Raw genomic sequence first — 17,894 nt, forward strand, 5'->3', positions numbered from 1 at the left:
ATTAACTAAATAAATTCAATCGGTTCTGTTTGATAAAAAATTTATTTAGTCTGAATTCGGTTTTTATTTTACAAAATTTTGAGTTTCAATTTTCAATTTTTGATTTGATTTTTAGTGTTTAATATAATTCATAATGTTATGTATTATATATACTAAAATTGTATGTATATTTTATAGACCATACATATACTAAAATTTTATACATATAATTTATATATATATATATATATATATATGTATATATATATTAGATCGATTAAAATTGGTTAACCAATTTAATCAAAATTTGGTTCAATTCGTTTTGAATTCAGTTAATATATTTTTAGTTCCATTTGATTTGATTAACAAGATTTTTTAACTGAAATTTTTCATAACCAAATGCTCGCCCCTAAAGCCCACACAGCAGTGCCTAGTGTCAACGGATGGCACGTGTCAGGCCAGGATTGGTAATAACTCAATTATGATTCTGAGTGTTTCAGGCTGTGCCACCCAGCCCACAAAATCTCCTAACCCAAAGGCATCCTCATACTCAACTTCTGCACAATTCCTCCCACCAAAGAACAACTTATCTTTACTGCAATACTTCACATTTTAGGGAACCTGCATAGAGAAGAGGAAAACAAAGAGTTTGCTGTGTGAGAAGATGGGAACTGCAATATTCAACTGCTGTTGCTTTTCCTGGAGGAGTCACCAGCAGATTTTTCCTTCTCGCCATCTGCCTGCTCGGTGCTCATCAGAAAGGGGCTCTCTAAAAGCAAAAGGCATGGTATATCGAAGGGAAAGGGGCTGTGTTGATCATGAAGAAAGTGAGAAGTCCTGTGAGCTTTTGAATAGAAGATCAGCTGTTCTTTCTGGGATCTCTTTAGTTTCTTCTGCAGTTTTGGATTTTCCAAGAGAGGGACTGGCAGCTGTGAAACAGGGTCTTCTAGCAGGGAGAATACCTGGCCTGTCTGATCCAGATGAACAAGGTTTTATACTCTTACATGATACTCATTCATACTCTGTTTCATGGCATACCTGGCTTAATTGATTGAAGAGCAGAATTCTTTTTCCCATATATGTGAATTAATTACAACTCCAAAGAAACAAACATCAATGATCCAAAGTTCCTAATTTTCAACAGTACGTTTTCCCTTCTCAGCTGTTAGAAAATACAAATAAAAATCCAACAATGTGGAAGTTTAGCTTAAAAAATTGATGCAATTGCATTAAGTTTTTTTCATTTACCAATTTTGGCTTTGAAGTGGATGGTCACATTCATTAGGGAAGAAAATGCTCAGACAGGTTGGAGAACATACTGCCGACCGGATGAGAAATCTGGAGGGCATGGGGTTGGATGGAGTCCCATTATCCCTTACGAGTTTTCAGTCCCTCAAGATTGGGAAGAGGTATAGTCTACTCCAATTAACTCCATATTTTTGAACTTACATAGCTTGTCTTGTATTGTGCGGTTGTTTCAAAGTATCCTTCTGTTTCTATTAGAACTTGATTAAAGACTAAAAAAAGTGTTGAACCAGATGTTCCATGCTGGATCCAGTTGCTTCCCCTCTTATGAAAATTTCCCCCTCAACTTTTTTCTAAATCATTCGGTTTATCTGTGTTCAGGTTCCAGTATCAATTGCTGATCTAGGTGGCACAGAGATTGATTTGAGATTTGCTAGTTCTAAGGAAGGACGCCTGTCTGTTGTCGTTGCTCCTGTTCTCAGATTTGCAGACAGTGAGTTTCCTGGTGTTCTTGTTCCCAATCTGTTCATGCAATTGGAAGATGTCTTTAACCCTAATCAAAATTAATCACTTGATAACTTAGTTCTTGAGCTACATAATTCTATCTTAAATTACCATTGAAACTATGTTCTTGAACTACACATTTCAATTATTGCTTGCTCTAAAAACATTGTCTGATAAGCTCATACTTCAAGTATTTGTTGTGGTGGTGTTATGATGTATAGATCTTGGTACAAATGCTACAATAGAAAGAATTGGACCTCCAGATAGAGTAATTAATGCATTTGGACCTGAAGTGATTGGAGATAATGTAGAAGGAAAAGTTTTAAGCATGGAAGTATCAGAACACTTCGGGAGAACTTACTACCAGTATGAACTGGAGCCTCCTCATGTTTTTATCACTGCAACTGCAGCCGGAAACCGCCTGTATCTGTTCAACGTTACTGCAAGTGGTATAGAAACTCACCGTAACCTGCTTCATATCATAGAACATGAATCATTAGCTTCAACTAAAATTTACACTTTTTGTAGGACTTCAATGGAAGAGGCACTACAAGGATTTGAAGAGAATTTCCGACTCTTTCCGTGTTGTCTAGTTGGAGAATTTTTTGAATTAAGAAGCATGGAAATATTACTTACCACATCATAAAGTGTTAAAGATAAAATATGTTCTTTTTTTATTGTACAATTGTGCTTATTATATATATATACATATATATATACATCCACAGATGCACACACAACTTTTACAATTAGTCATAATCTCACGTCATACCATCAATTAGTAGTTTAATGAGTACTAGAAAATCCAGAGCATGTTTTTGAGTTGTATGAGTCCGCTCATCTGGGCGGGGGAGAGGCTGGACTCTGCTACACAGCTAATGATTTATTAGGTATTGGATCAAATTGGTGTGTTATGCTAGTGAGCGATATTGAACTACACCCGGGTGTCTTCTGAAATCCCTTATTCACCATCACCATCCTTGTCCTTTCAGCCTTTTCCCATCTATCAGAAGCAGCATAAATATTAGAAAGCAGCACAAACTGTGAGTCATCTCCAGAACCTGTAGTGTTACAATCTGGTGCAGCAGGTGTTCCAAACTCTTCCACCACCTGCTTTGTGATCTCCGTGTCCATATGAATCCTGCAAGCTCCAAGCAGAGCTCCCCAAACTGTACCATTCGGTCTTACTGGCATTCCCTTGATCAAGTCATAAGCCTCCTGTAATCTTCCTGCTCGTCCCAGAAGGTCTACCAAACAGCCATAGTGTTTGATGCTTGGCAACACGCCATATTTCTCCATATTAGAGTAAATTTCTAAACCTTCCTTCAGAAATCCCCCATGTGCACAAGCTGAAAGCACAGAGAGAAAGGTTATTTCGTCAGGTTTCTCACTTGAATCCTCCATTCTGCCAAAAAATTCAAGAGCCTCATTGATTTGTCCATGCATGGCAAAACCAGAGATCATAGCATTCCAACAGGCATTGTACCTTTGGGGCATCCCTTCAAATATTAACCTAGCATTGGTCAAGTCTCCACATTTTACATACATGTCAATTAAAGCATTGCTGACAAACAGGTTCAGCTTTATCCCCTTATGATTTATCATATGATGGATTTCCTTCCCAGCATCCAAGAGACTCAATTGAGCACAAGCTGATAAAACACTTGCTGTTGTAACTTCATCTGGCTCAAATCCCTCACCTCGCAATCTGTCAAATGCTTCCAAAGCTTCCTCACAAAACCCATTTTGTGCATAGCCAGAAATTAACGCATTCCAATTCACTAAATTCCGAACAGGAATCTGATCAAAAATGGCTCTCGCCTCATGAATGTCACCCTTCCTGAAATACCCAGAAATCATTGATGACCAAACAAAAAAATCCCTCAGTGGCATCTCCTCAAAAACTTCCCTTGCAGCCTCCATCTCCCCATTTCTCGCATACCCTTCAACCATCACGGTCCATGTCACCACAGTCCTCAACTCTGGCGGAACCCGGTCAAAAAAACACCTGGCAGCTGTAGTATCTCCCCTCCTTGCAAACCCATCGATCATTTCAATCCAAGTCACGGAATTTCGAGGCATTGGCATCTGGTCAAACAAGAAAGAAGCGGATTTTGTGTCTCCATGCTTCAAGTACCCTCCTATAATTGCATTCCACGTCACCGCGTTTCTCTCGGGCATATAATCAAACACTTTACGAGCATTGACAATATCACCACACTTTCCGTACATGCCCACCAATGAGGTTCCCACCATTACATCAGAATCCGCTCCTGTCTTCTTGGACTCGGCGTGCAAAGCTTTCCCATGGTGTAGCATAGAAAGAGAAGCACAAGCCTTGAGAAGCAAAGGGGCTACGCCTAAAATGTATATTCCTTTGGAGCGATTTCGGGTGTATAAAAGGAGGGCTTCTCTTGGTTCTCCTCGAGAGATGTAATTCCTTACAAGACCATGCCAATTTATGGAGCAGAGGGAATCGGAGCTTGCTTTGGGGGGTTTTGGGTTTAAGGGGTTTTGGTTTTGGCCAAATTGATGTGAATTTAGTGTTTCTGGTTGAGGGTAGTGTGTGATTCCTTGTGCGTTTCGGCAGGAACTTCTCATTATCATCGTATGCGCTCTAGATTTCGCGGTTCCAACTTTTATTTGAACAGGGAGAAAACCAGTTTGAAAGAGGAGAGAAAACGATAATGTATGACTCACCACACTGAATTGTATGTTCTCCACTCCATGTTCAACGCAGATTGCCTCGACCCACAAAGAAAAGAAAGGAAAAACATTAACAACTCGATAATTTAGTTCGGCAAGTGTTCGTTGATTTTATTTATTTGCATAAACAAAGAAACGTCAAGTTTAAATCTGTTTCTAAAGCTCATTTGGGGCCGTGAAACAATCATATTTATAGATTTGTAAAAATCGTTGTGGCAATTTTTTTTGAAAGTTTTTTAGTATATTAATTGAAAGGTTGAAGCAATAGTGGCAATAAAAATGTCTATTTATATTCACTTAATTTGACTTTTTTTTAATTTGAATGTTTAATCTCAAAATTTTCTAACTTGCAGATTTAATCCAAACTCTCTGTGTTGAATAGTGCTATTAAGAGACATTATAAACTTGTTCGCCTCAATAAATATTATTGAGTACTACGTTAGTATTACAATACTTATGTTTGTATATAAATTTGTGAAATAAATATATTTTCAATCAAAATTAATCAAAACTAGTTAAAAGTATTTGACCTTTATAAAATTTATTAGACGGAGTACAATTCACATGGACTGTGTGAATTGATAAATAAAGTTTAAAATTTGAATAAATTATTTAAATAAAATTTGTCGAGAGAGAATGCTTAGATGGATGAATGGTATAACATGAATGAATATAGTTATAGTAAGTTAGGTGTAACTCTTATAAAAGGTAAGATAAGAGAGAGATGATTCAGATGGTTGACACTTGCAACAAAGGCCAGATAGCGCACCTATGAAGGAAGAGTGACTTAATTATTATGGGGGTAGTAGAAGAGATAAGGATTTAGGAAGAGATAATGAGTAAGAATTTAATATTCTTGAATCTATCAAAAGAAATGGTCCACAATCGCATTAATTGACGAAAAAATGATTCATATAATCAATCACCTTGGACACTTAGTGAGAGTTACGCTTGATTTTGTTATTGTTGTTGTTGTTGTTGTTGTTGAAAGAGTCTTTGCAATCACAAGGTTCTCCACTTTGCGAAAACAAATGGACAAGTTCCAACTTAATAATGGAAATGCCAGTCTACTACCGGCTTTTCCCACGAACCAACGAGAAAATCCGTTTTCTTGAGCTCTTATGACCAATTATGGCAATGGAGAGGAAAATGCACCTTTCTGTTTTTTTTTTTTTTTTTGGTAGGAGTCTGTCTTATCAGACGATTGAAGAAAACCCCTCTTCAGCAATTTTGTTCTATCCAACCTCGTCACCCTGCCCTAACACTCCATTTTCTGTATGACGCAGCTTCAGTATTTCAAAATTCCCAGCCACCAAACGTTATTATCTACAACACTCCAATGGGATTCATTCTGGTGTGTTTCTCCAAATACCCATTTAGATTAATCTGCTTGTTGTCTGTTCGAGGGAATGCCTGATAGAGATATTGTTCTTTGGAATTCAATGATCTATGCTGACACAGCTCATGGTAAGATGAAACTTGCAATTGGCTTGTTTGAACATTGTAACATGGAATTCTATAATTTATGGGCTCTCCAGTACTTGGCAAATGGAATTCACACATTCAATCTTTGAACAGATGCCAGGGAAAAAAAAACAGAGAGAGATCTCCTGGCTTTACATGATATCTGGGCATGTGAGGATGACCAACGTCAAGGCTGCGGAGTATATTTTTAATCAGATGCCAAATATAACGGTGATTCCTTGAATCTGCCAACTATTGGGTCCAGCCCACATTAAAAAAAAAAAAAATGCCCATGTGAGTGGAAGCTCATAAGGGCAAATTAAAGGAGGCAGCGCCGCAGCCGTGTGTTCTCCTTTGGAGTGCTGCGCCACAACAGACAAAATGGAAGGGGCAGCAGCTGTTGCTGCTCTGTGTGTGTGTGTGTTGTGGGAGGGGGGGGGGGGGGGGGTGGGGGTGAACACTCGCGGCCATCTTCATCAACTCAACTATCGGTAGGTCATTTGTGATCCGATTTTCCTAAAATTTGGAGAACATGTTCAAGATTTGTCGACATTCGATCTGAACGGTGGAAATCTGTTTCAGAGCTTTAGAGGACCTGATTTTATAGTACTGACCGTAACTGCGTTAGGGTGACCTTTTTTCCACTCATTCTTATTTTATAGCAATTTTTTGGGAATCTTTTTTACTCTAAGTTTGTGAGCATTTTTGGTAACTGTACTGCTATAATTTTTGTCTTTATTATAGTAAAAATTTTATTGGGTCTCATAGGTCCTGTGATTTATACCCTTCACATTTGAGGGGTTTTCCACGTTAAAAATAGTGTTCCTATTGTGGTGTGTGACTTATTATTATTGTTGGTTGGCTATTTTTGCTCGTCACGGATTTAATTTTTGGAAAAGATTTATCCGCTATGCTAGTTGTCTTGTTACTTTCCCAACAAGTGGTATCAAAAAGTCAGGTTCATATAAAATATGGAAGAGAACGTAGGTACTATGTGCAAGATCGTAGTTTCAAATTATTCAATTTGGAAACTAAAGATGGAGGATATTCTTTATTGTAAGGATTTATTTGACCCAATTGAATTGGGTAGCAATAGGCCGGAAAAACAAACTGAAGCTGACTAGAAGAAAATGCATAGGAAAACAGTTGGCATAATCAGACAGTGGATGGATAATAGTGTTTTTCATCATGTAACTCAAGAGACAAATGCCCAAATGCTTTGGAAGAAGTTGGAGAGTCTTTATGAGAGAAAGACTGCTCACAACAAAGCTTTTGCAATTAGAAAGCTTGTAAATTTGAAACTTAGAGAAGGAAAATCTGTTGCTGAGCATTTGAGCAATTTCCAGAATTGGTAAACCAGTTAACCAGCGTGAAGATAATTTTAGATGATAAACTACAAGTTTTGTTGCTATTAAGTTCTCTGTCAGATAATTGGGAGACTCTTGTAGTATCTTTTAGCAACTCAGCCCAAAACGGTGTGTTGATCCTATCATTTGTTAAACATAGCTTGTTTAGTGAAGAGACCACAAGAAAAGAGATGGGTACGGATAATACCCAGGTCCTTTTTGTATCCATGCCTTTCTAGGTGAAAATCCATGGTCTACAATAAGGTCACTAGAAAAATAAAGTGAAATGGTTATTAAATATTGAGCAGTTGCTGCCAAATAACCAGAAGATTGAATTTTATTAAAAATCCAAGGTTAAGCATTCAAGATGTTTAGACCCTCCCACCCCCACCCCACCACACCAACACCCCCCCCCCCCCCCCCCCCCAAGTTCCATTGTGGCTCGAGAATTAGTCTCTTTTAGATGTTGGAAGGCAAGCTATTTACTTAGGCCTTCTGGGCAGACCTTCTGGCCACTTCAGAGTGACACCCAACTCCTGTGGATATTGAAGTTGCCAAAGTATGCATGCAGTACCAAGTTCCACTTGGGAAATCGAGGTACAGAAAGGCACCCAGTTTTTCTTTTTGGGCAAAAGATACTAACCTCCCCTGAGGTTTGGCAAAAAGAAATGGACCTCCTTGAGGTTTCAAAAATCCCACAGAGACCTCTTCAGAGGTTTCAAAAATTCCACAAACCTCCCATGAGATTTGCCAAAAAAGACACAAACCTCCCTTATATTTGGCAAAAGACAACCCTTTTGAGGGGTATAAGTATCCTAAAAATCAAATATCAAGGGAGGTCTATGGGATTTTTTAGGTCTGTGGGATGTTTGAAACCCCAAGGGAGGTGATACCTGAACCACCAAGATTTTTTGGTTGCAACTATTATGTCTTTTGGGTGATAGGTCAAAGGTACCTGCCATTTGGTTAGTGCAGCGCTTTTCAAGAACCATGGTATTTGGGTAGAGATTTGAGAAGCTGCAATTGCGTGAATGATAGTAATCTGCCCTCTTAGTCTGGAATTGGTGGGAAAACTGCAAAAGTTTTATAATATCCCACTTCACTAAGAATTCACCATATCCCTCACTATATTATTTTATTTTAACTTGAATATTTTTTAGAACTATTAATTTATGGTTCATATAGGTGAAATATTGTATTGGCTTATACTAGTTTGAGTAATTTTAATGCATCTGTCACCCATCTTTCTATTTCATGATAACCTTGCCTCTGTGCAGAGCACTGCATCCTTCCTATTTCATCATTTACCCATGCATGGTTTATATTATAGCCCCTGGAATTAGGAATATGTTTAAATTAATATGGTGGCAGTTGGATTTCAATTCATTTTCTGTTTGAATACCTTGCTTTGGTACCAGGAATCAATCCTTTTTAAACCCTGACAGTTGAAACAGGAGGTTTTGTCACGTGATTTCTGACTTGCACCAGGAGCATGGCATTGGATGTTTCCAGAAAGGAATTATGGGATTTTTGTAAGACTATTCGCCCTCTTCAGTGCCTTTATAGGAAGATTGCATAACCTATGAAGCATGGACACACACAGATGTCTGGCACGATGACATGATACGTGTCTTAACATTTTGATATGCCAAATATTAGAAAATAAAGGATGAGACATGGTGTCACAGGCCAAACACTTCAAACATTCACAAGGTGTAAAGTATTCAGCCTGTGACACATGGCATAGACACAGGGATTAAAAACATCTATTTACATGAAATTATGTTAATAGCAAAATTTTCTCCGAATATGGTTCATTTTTATCTTCAAAAAAGATAATTGCATTCAATCAGTAGTTGATTAGAAATAATGAATGAGACAAGATAGAAAAACTATCTCAAGTAATTGATCGACAAATTCACTTAATTTAGGACGATTATCTTTTGAAAATATAAGAAATCTCTGAAATTTTAGTAGTATTACAACTTTTTCCCCCCTCAAGATTTTTATTATTTCCTTTTAAAAATTTTCTGCCATGCCTGTGGATACTTTATATTTGCCATATCCAACATAGTCCATTAAAAAAAAAGCTGACACATCTAAGAAGTGTCCAACCATTTTGAACTAAAAAATAAATAAATAAGAAGCTTTGTGCATCTAAGTTTGTGTGCATTATCAGCTGGTTGATCCAGATAGAAATGGAGAAGCTGTTGCTAAATGGAATCTTGGAGTTTGGTTTCTGATAGAAGTAGAGAAGCTATAGCAAAATGGAATCCTGAAGTTTGGTTTCAGGAAATATTGCCTGGGAAGGGAGTTCGTGTGCATTGTTTGCCGTGAATATATATTTCCTTGTGTTGTTGCTTCTTGTTAAAATTTAAAATAAAATAAAATAAAAAGGGGATCCCCAGGCCACAAGGCTTCCCACTTTGTGAGCATAGGGGGAAGGTCGTAACAGTGTATGCTCCTGGAAATTGGTTGGTGGTTATAGTTATGTGGCCTCTGCTCGCTGTGCTTTTTAGTGCTGTAGCTATTCTGTTTTGGTAATAAATTGTTTATTTACAATAAATAAAATAAAATAAAGCTCCTGTTCACTGAATGGAGGATGCCAGGCTTCCTAAGCTCCCTTTTCATCCATGTACATGTGCATTTGTTACTTCCCCTTATAACTTCATAAATTCAGCTTCACCACAATTTCAATATTGCTTAGTCATGAAAGAAAATAGAACTGGGAAACTTGAGATGTACACTTCAACTACAACCTATATTAATTTTAAGAGCCATTCAATTTTATTTTTTTTCATTTTTAAACTTGTGAGTTTTTAAAATAATTACGAAATGCTTCTTTGTTTTCTAGTTTTCCAATGCTTGTTAGGAAAATTTAGATAACAGTTCAATGATAACATGGCAGAACTTTCCTCTTTGTATGGCATTGCTTCAGAAAATTTGGTATTTCAATTTTTTTTTTTCGTTATATTAACGTTGCAATGGAAGGGGACCTTAGGCGCAACGGTAAGGTTGTCACCGTATGATCTGGAGGTCACGGGTTCAAGACGTGAAAAACAGCCTCTTACAAAAATGCAAGGTAAGGCTGCGTGCTATAGACCCATTGTGGTCCGCCCCTTCCCCAGACCCCGTATACACGGGAGTTTTGTGCACCAAACTGCCCTTTTATATTAATGTTGCAATGGCTACCTTTCTTGAATTGAGACCCTTTTAATGCACAAAACTTGTTTTCATTCTGAATATAACATAGATCACTAAGAATCAACATTGACAGTTAACCTGAGTACTCATAGGTTGCCTGTTGTTGGTAATGAATGAGAAAAGCAACATTATTCAGGAACTTGATGGAGGGAACAAAGGGTGACAGCAGAGGCCGCTGGGATCCCTTGTGGGTTATCGTGGTTTATAGAGACCAGGCTTATGTTTTTACAGTCTCCACTTTCTGCAGTTGGTTCTTTCTTTGTTCAAGAGCGGCTTGCTGGCTTTTGTGTCTTGATTTTTATGTTCCAACTTCTAAGCTAACCAAAACAAGTTGTCATTGTTTGATTTTATAAAAAGAAGAATTCATTTTGGACACACAGATTCTCCGGGGCATGTGCTTTCTTTTGATCAGATGCGCAAGGTAGGAAGAACTCATGCAAAGGAATGGGGCCCTAATCTAGCAGATTTTCAGTTAGTGTTTCTTTTCTTCATTCTGTTTTTGGCCTGTCATACTTGAGGATGACCACTTTCAAACACTTCAGTAGGATTTCCTTGCATCTACGCAGGACAACCTAGTACCTAATTAGAGGTTAAATGTATTCATCTTAAGTGACTTTGAAATCTACAAGTTACTAAGAAAATTTTCATTTACCATATATTCACATTGCGGGTCTTTTTAGTTTATTCTGACGCTTCCCCTTTGTCTTCCCTTTTTCCTTCTCTTTCTTGGAAGTTTTTTGAAGTCACTGTCGATGGTTTATTTGCTTTTGATGACATGCTGAAGAGACTTTTTGAGAAAGAACATATTGTAGTGATAAAGGAACCAAAAAGCATAATACTCAAAACTTGCGCTTGATTCTAATTTCCTCAATTCCCAAAAACAATCTGTTCAATCAATTTTATGGCAGTACTGCTGATGTAAGTGGAGGAAATTCAATACACACCTTGTACTTGCCTATTCATTTCTATGAGAAAAAGTAAAACATTTTTTGTCCTATTGGGTGTTTCTTCTTTTCCTCGTCACGGGCTTGATGCCTCTTGAACCATTCGTCTCCACACTCCAAAAATAACGGTAGTTCCACATATGGTACAAATTTTATAGAAATGTCTCATTAGGCGTTGCATTTTCAACTTAGGAGGTTTGATTATCTCTACACTCATATAAAAAAAATCACAATTTCACTCCTTGTCCCAGGATGGGTGAGGACTCTTCTTCTTCACGCTGTCCTAGTTGCTTGAACTGATGGAACAACACAACTGAATAAAGCTAGGTCTACATATAAGCTTATCCATGGTAATGGGTAGCAAGCATGGAAAAAAGCATTAGTATGTATGATGTTAAATAAGGATTGTGTTAATGAGGAAATATGCCACTCTATCTGCAAGGCAACTTTCGGTGGGAGGACTGATGAAGCTTGAAAATGGCACAGTAGGGTTTGTAGGTACAAGGAGTTGGCAGAGTGTGATCTCAAGCTTTCTCATGCTGTTGTGTTCTGTTCTTGTTGAAGTCACTTCAATCATGTTAGGTTCACACATACATCGCTATAATTCTTTTCCTTCTCCTCCTCTTCATGGTCCTTGTTCCTAACGTTGAGTTACTAAAGAAGGAATGTCAATGCAAGGTCTAAGGTAGGGTTATTTCTGACAAGAGAATTTGTCGAAACTAGATTGTAACCCGGGCGTTGCGTGAGATTTGTAACTTATGATATAGATTAAATTCAAGATATAAAAGATAATTTAGTATTATAACTACAATGAATGAATGGTTCGAGAGAGAGAGAAAAAAAATATGTATTATTTAAAAAATAATAATCAAGCAAGCAATTCTATGAAGTTGTCCAAAGTGGAGTTGGTTAGGGCCAAACAGGCTATGTGAAGCTTGTGGTACAAGAACTCGTGAGGAATCTCAGTTTAGCGTGGAGGCTAGGAGATAATAGAGTTAGGTATGAAGAATTAAATTACTTCTCTTTTGTCTTGCCCACAAAAAAAGAGTCGTCTTCTTTTTTTTAGCGATGTTAAATTAAAGGTTGTGCTAGACTTTTTGAATTTGTGATATTGAACAGTGTTTCGATCACTCGCAGGGATGACGCTGCATCCAAACACAGAATCCACACTATTAGAGCTCAAGACACTTTCCGAAACTCAAATTTGGGAAGTTAATGATTTCCTCATTAAATAATTTAAGGATAATTAGTGAAAGAATTTTTTTTTTTTTAAAGGCAAAAACTAAAAGTTCGAAAAAAAGTACATATGTGATCATTTTCTTTAAAATGACATTTGTTTTTGTAAAACGATGCAATTACATATACTAACTATTTTATTTTAATAATGCTCTATTTCACGAACTAAACAGCTTTATTGAAAGCATCGTGCAAAATTAGATTTGAAACATCATTCCACAGCTTATAACCCTAAAAAATATTAGTTTTGCATTACTTACGCATATATTATATAAAATTATAAAATTAATTTAAAAATTATATAAGATTAAATTAAAAATTATCCCAAATGTGTAGACGTTGTGTATGCAAATACTTATGCATATATTATATAAAATATATAAATAATTTTGCTAGGCATATTTAATATTATTATTGTAGCATAAAGATAAACCTTGAGTTACTCAATTGTGCACTCAATGGCCTTCTGCATTTCCATTACCACACGCATGAGATGCATTTGAAAGGAATCAAACTTAGATCATTAGGCATATTATTAATAATTCAAATCGTAGCACTTAATTAGAACACCATTATGACAAAAATACAAACATTGCTTAGAGCATTACATACAAGGAGGCAGACAGAGCTAAGAACATTATGAGAAAAATCCAAATTTTATTAAAAAAAATTGAAGAAAAAAAAATGGGCTGGTAGGGTTCCTTTGCACTGTAGCTTGACATTGATGTTCTCCAAGCATGCTGCATTATTAATTGTGAACAATCAAAAAATACTCAATTTCATCTCCACTAATTAATTGACCTAGCTCATAGGACAGTACCACAGTGGACACTGCATTAGAGTGATCCAAAAAATAAATCTTAAAATTACGGGAAAACAACTTTTATACTGTCTTTCGAAGTACAGATTTCAAGTCTCGAATTTGACTTTGAATAAAATTTAGTTTGATTTGATATTATATTATGCCCAAATCCCTGTAAACCCAAATCTAAGACCTTTCCTAAATATGGGGTTGTTTTACTTTTGAGAACTTAAGTTGGAATATTGAATTCGAATTGATGTGGGTTTTAATGAAATGAAATATGGATCGTAATGAATTTTTTCTAAATCAACATAAATTTAAATTTCGGACCTACAAGTCGTGCTCTCCTTCTTAACTGATACTCGTAAGGTAATTTCATAAATCCTAGGATCTTCCCTCAGGGCATTGTGTCTATGGAAACAAATTCATTAGCCCCAACTGTCAACTGCAGCATGGGTCAAGTTAAAATGGGTCAATCAATAAATCAAACTCAATTTGTAATGACCCGACCCTTTAAACGGACCCAGGTTGCCAACCTACTTATATAATAACTTGTACCTGATAGACATACATGAACAACCCGCCCTAAACAGGGACATACGGGTGTAAATCATACAAAACTGGGATATAAATGTCGCGAAAAAACATAAATATCCTTCGGGATTTATATTAGGTATATACCAGAGTCTATCAACTATATTCTTAAATTCCCAAACATCCAACTTAATACATAAATCAATGTTTACAACCTCCAAAAAGATGCTTCTAACTAAGTTTATAACATAACTGAATACTTACACAACTAAACCAAAAACTACCCTCCCAGTCGCTCTAGCAACTAAGACCGACGTCCTGAAGGACCTGAAAATAGAAGTTATATAACGGAGTGAGACACTTCTCAGTAAGAAAGAAAATATTACAATCAGTGTGTGACCACATGTAAGTATTTTAATTTAAAACATATATCCATATATATAAAACAAAGGTTTTCAATACTAAAGCACAACATATATATCAATATAAACAACACTTTTTTTCCATATCAGCTTTTAAATCATATATATGAATATAGAACGACCAACAACTTGGGATCACAAATAATGCTTATTTTACCCCGTAGCACGGGTTGTGCACTGATATCTCTAACAATGCCCTGTTAGTGTAGGAACTGTCATGTATCTCATATATAGTCCGACTGCCTCCCCTGGTCCATTATTCACCAGTGATTCCAAACTCCTGCAAGCCGACCATCTCTGTACCCACACCGCTTAGCGTGTGTGTTTGCATTGTACTCACTGGCAACCGAATCCAAGCCTCTTGGTATCAGGATTATAAACCCCTTTACCCTGAAGTATTTCAACTCCAGTTCGGTAGTATCTTTCAACTCCTTAGTTGGTAATATCTTTCAACCCCTTAGGTGGTAGTATCTTTCAACTACAATAGTTGCAAGTTGTGGTTCCACTTATCATATATACAATTTATAACAAAACATGATAACTTGTGCAATTCCAATATTTTCACAAACTCATATATCCATATCTGGTATAAATCGACACACACCCTCTTTTTTTTCCTTTTTTTTCTTTTTTAAGAAGGGCGGCACCTCCGTTTATTTATTAATAAACTCTCACTTTTGGCGAAGGAATACCATGGTTACAAGACAATCAATGGGAGAAACAAAAGACAAAACTTTAAAAAGGCCTCCCAAAAAACAACACCAACAAGTTACAAGTCCAAATAAAACAAAATAAAACAAGGACCTACAAAACAAACTTCACGCAACAAAACAAACAAAAGATAAACAACATAAAGCATAAACAAAAACCAACTGGAAATCAGTTAAACATACCTCATATACGTCATACCCATCTTCTCCAGTTTATACAAACCATTAATAACTCTAGGGAGTTGACTACTATTGGTAAACAAACTATTCCTCCCCATCACACCTTACCGCCAAGGCATCTGCCACTTTGTTCTCTTCTCTATACCAATGATTTATCGAAAAGTCTACTCCCTCCAATAAACCAATAAGCTGCTCCCAAAAATCTCACAAATACCATAAGGAACACTTACTAGATCTTATCCAATTTATTACAATATTCGAATCACATTCAATATCAATATTAGTATGGTCCAAATGTTTGCAAATATTTATTCCCTCCAACACAGCTCTTAATTCAGTTTCATTATTTGAATAAGAACCAAAATATTTTTAAAAACCAAAAACAAAAGAACCTGTCTGGCACACACCCTCTCGGTTTACCCTTTTTGCATAAATAGCACGGTATATAACCGGCACTTGTTTTTCAACATTTTCTAGTATAATAATTTGGAACTCCGTTCCCATAATCTATATCAATAATATCAAATGTTCACAAGTTCATTTTCATCCACATGTCACACTAATTTAAACGAAAATCCGTTATATAGTATATAATACAACAAACACTATTTAAATAAAAATAAGAGATTCAGGCATCTTCTACATACATAATAATACAAATAAAGAAGTTTTAAAACATTTGGAGACCATATGCCAAAACCCGTATTTTTACCAAAATCGTAAAATCACGAAACCCGACATTTCAACTTGGTGAAATTTAGTAAAATAACAGTCAAATTAATCATATGAATGTAAACTATCTTTTTAACTGTTTAGTTTTACGAAATAATTGTTGTATTTAATTTCCCCTTACCTTAAACCTGAAATCGAAACACGAACGAACCGATCGAAAACAACGGCTCAGGGTCCCCAAAACCTAAAAATTGAAGAACAATACTTCAATATAATTTCCTATATTGCCGATCTACCGAACCAAAATCGAATTCAGACACTTACCTCGATTTTAGGAAAAATCCCGAAATTCCACAAACGAAGATCTGTTCTACAATAAACATAGAGATTCTCCTCTTGATCCATGTGGTAACGATAGATTGTGGATTCCGGCAACGGATGGCGCGAAATCCTAGAGAGAGAAAGAGAGAGTGTGAGAGAGTTTATAGAATAAACCTAACTTAGCCTTTAAGTAAATCTAAATAAATATCTTCTCCAAGATATATATATATATATATATATATATATATATATATATATAAATATCTCAAAATATTTCCTTTCAAAATATCTTCTCCAAAATATCTTTTTATTTATTTATTTATTTTATTTATTTATTTTTAGGTCAGGTTACTACACCATTAGTCAAATGAATTCGATTTTGAAGTGACAAATTAATAAAACGATAAATCATCTAAGTAATTAATGAGTTGTAAGTAGGTACTCGACAAAAAAATATAATAAATTTATTTTTTAATATTTTAATTTATTTAAGTAAAATCATGAAACTTTTAATTAATATGCTCGTCGTTTTATAACAAGGAAATATTTATAAAACTGTAATTCAATGGTCGTATAACTTATCCGAACTTGTTTTAACCATCATATTTTATCGAATTGAGTTTGAACTTTGGACTAACCAGATTTTTTACATAGAAAACTTTAGCAAATCTGCAAATGAGTTGGGTATTTATCCTTTTCGTCAGCCCTAACCGAACAAGAGCCATGAATGGATCAAATTGTTAGTTTTAAGTGGAGCAGTACTGGCATCACTCACTCCACAGCATTTTGTCTTTTCTTTTCTTTTCTTTTCTGTTTTCAAGTGCTTGTGGACTATTATGCATGTCAGGGTTCAGCCGACGTCGTTTTTGTGCTTGCATGTTGTCAATCCCTGTGCATTGAGAACTCTTCGGTGGCTTTGTATTGAAAGATTTTGGATGGGGTTGCATTTGGCAAATAGCCTCTTGGATTAGGCTGTGAATTAACATAAACCTGCATGAAGAATCCCATTAAGGAAATGTAATTGGGTACTCCCACCAACTTTTATCAGCAATTCTATTTAGATAAAGTAAAGTAAGGACTTGCATCAACCCTTCAAACCCACAATAGTATCTCTATTTCTTTTTCTTTTTTAATGACCCGTAACTCTTACTTAAAGAAAAATTGAAACATGAACAACCAATAATATTTTATCGTAATAACTGAACCGTGAACACTACATGCTTACGGAAGATACAAGAAGGGGTATTTATACACGGTTACATGATATATGAGACAATAAATGATATATTATAAATCCCATGAAATCTAAGATAAGATCTGTTTTATTGCCATATATCCTCCTTTTGAATTAATAGGCGTTGATTTGTTAGCATATATGATTTTCGCACAATTGACTTTGAATCTTTGACGCTCCTTAGTCTTTATTGAGATTATTTACTTCGAATCTATGTCATTTAAATCTGCAGCAGACAAATACAATCGTCGACGGTTTTGCTTCGCAATTGCTTTTTGTTTGAAACCGTCGATGTAACCATCGACGGTATTACTCTCATTGAGTGTGTCGAGTTGTGATGCATTGTTAACACTACTTGGACAGCCCTACAAACCTACCTAGATGACATCAA

At 35.9% G+C, this 17,894-nt stretch overlaps 2 protein-coding genes across 3 annotated transcripts; one reads left to right on the plus strand and one right to left on the minus strand.

Annotated features, from left to right (window-relative positions):
* Positions 1-501: 501 nt before the first annotated feature.
* On the plus strand, positions 502-2,413 carry LOC131162552 (psbP domain-containing protein 4, chloroplastic). 2 transcript variants are annotated; one of them, XM_058119158.1, is made up of 5 exons: positions 502-968; positions 1,285-1,388; positions 1,606-1,717; positions 1,950-2,177; positions 2,257-2,413. In XM_058119158.1, exons 1-5 carry the CDS (start codon positions 644-646, stop codon positions 2,319-2,321), a joined length of 834 nt encoding a protein of 277 aa, XP_057975141.1. In that variant the 5' UTR covers positions 502-643; the 3' UTR covers positions 2,322-2,413. The 2 variants fall into 2 exon arrangements, with proteins under 2 accessions (XP_057975141.1, XP_057975139.1); XM_058119156.1 differs by having other exon boundaries at positions 541-968; positions 1,950-2,413.
* Positions 2,377-4,593, minus strand: LOC131162551 (pentatricopeptide repeat-containing protein At3g21470). Its single transcript, XM_058119155.1, has one exon. The coding sequence runs from the start codon at positions 4,333-4,335 to the stop codon at positions 2,596-2,598; it is 1,740 nt and encodes a 579-aa protein (XP_057975138.1). The 5' UTR covers positions 4,336-4,593; the 3' UTR covers positions 2,377-2,595.
* Between the last annotated feature and the right edge of the window lie 13,301 nt (positions 4,594-17,894).

This window comes from Malania oleifera, chromosome 8, assembly GCF_029873635.1.
Source record: "Malania oleifera isolate guangnan ecotype guangnan chromosome 8, ASM2987363v1, whole genome shotgun sequence".
Lineage (NCBI taxonomy): Eukaryota > Viridiplantae > Streptophyta > Magnoliopsida > Santalales > Ximeniaceae > Malania > Malania oleifera.

What these genes read in the sequence shown, in the direction of transcription:
- LOC131162552 (XM_058119156.1), top strand. Translation starts at nt 644, where the DNA reads ATGGGAACTGCAATATTCAACTGCTGTTGCTTTTCCTGGAGGAGTCAC. An exon ending in GTCTGATCCAGATGAACAAG is followed by an intron (nt 969 to 1,284) that starts GTTTTATACTCT and finishes ATGCTCAGACAG; the next exon opens with GTTGGAGAACATACTGCCGA. An exon ending in TCCCTCAAGATTGGGAAGAG is followed by an intron (nt 1,389 to 1,605) that starts GTATAGTCTACT and finishes ATCTGTGTTCAG; the next exon opens with GTTCCAGTATCAATTGCTGA.
- LOC131162551 (XM_058119155.1), bottom strand. Translation starts at nt 4,335, where the DNA reads ATGATAATGAGAAGTTCCTGCCGAAACGCACAAGGAATCACACACTAC.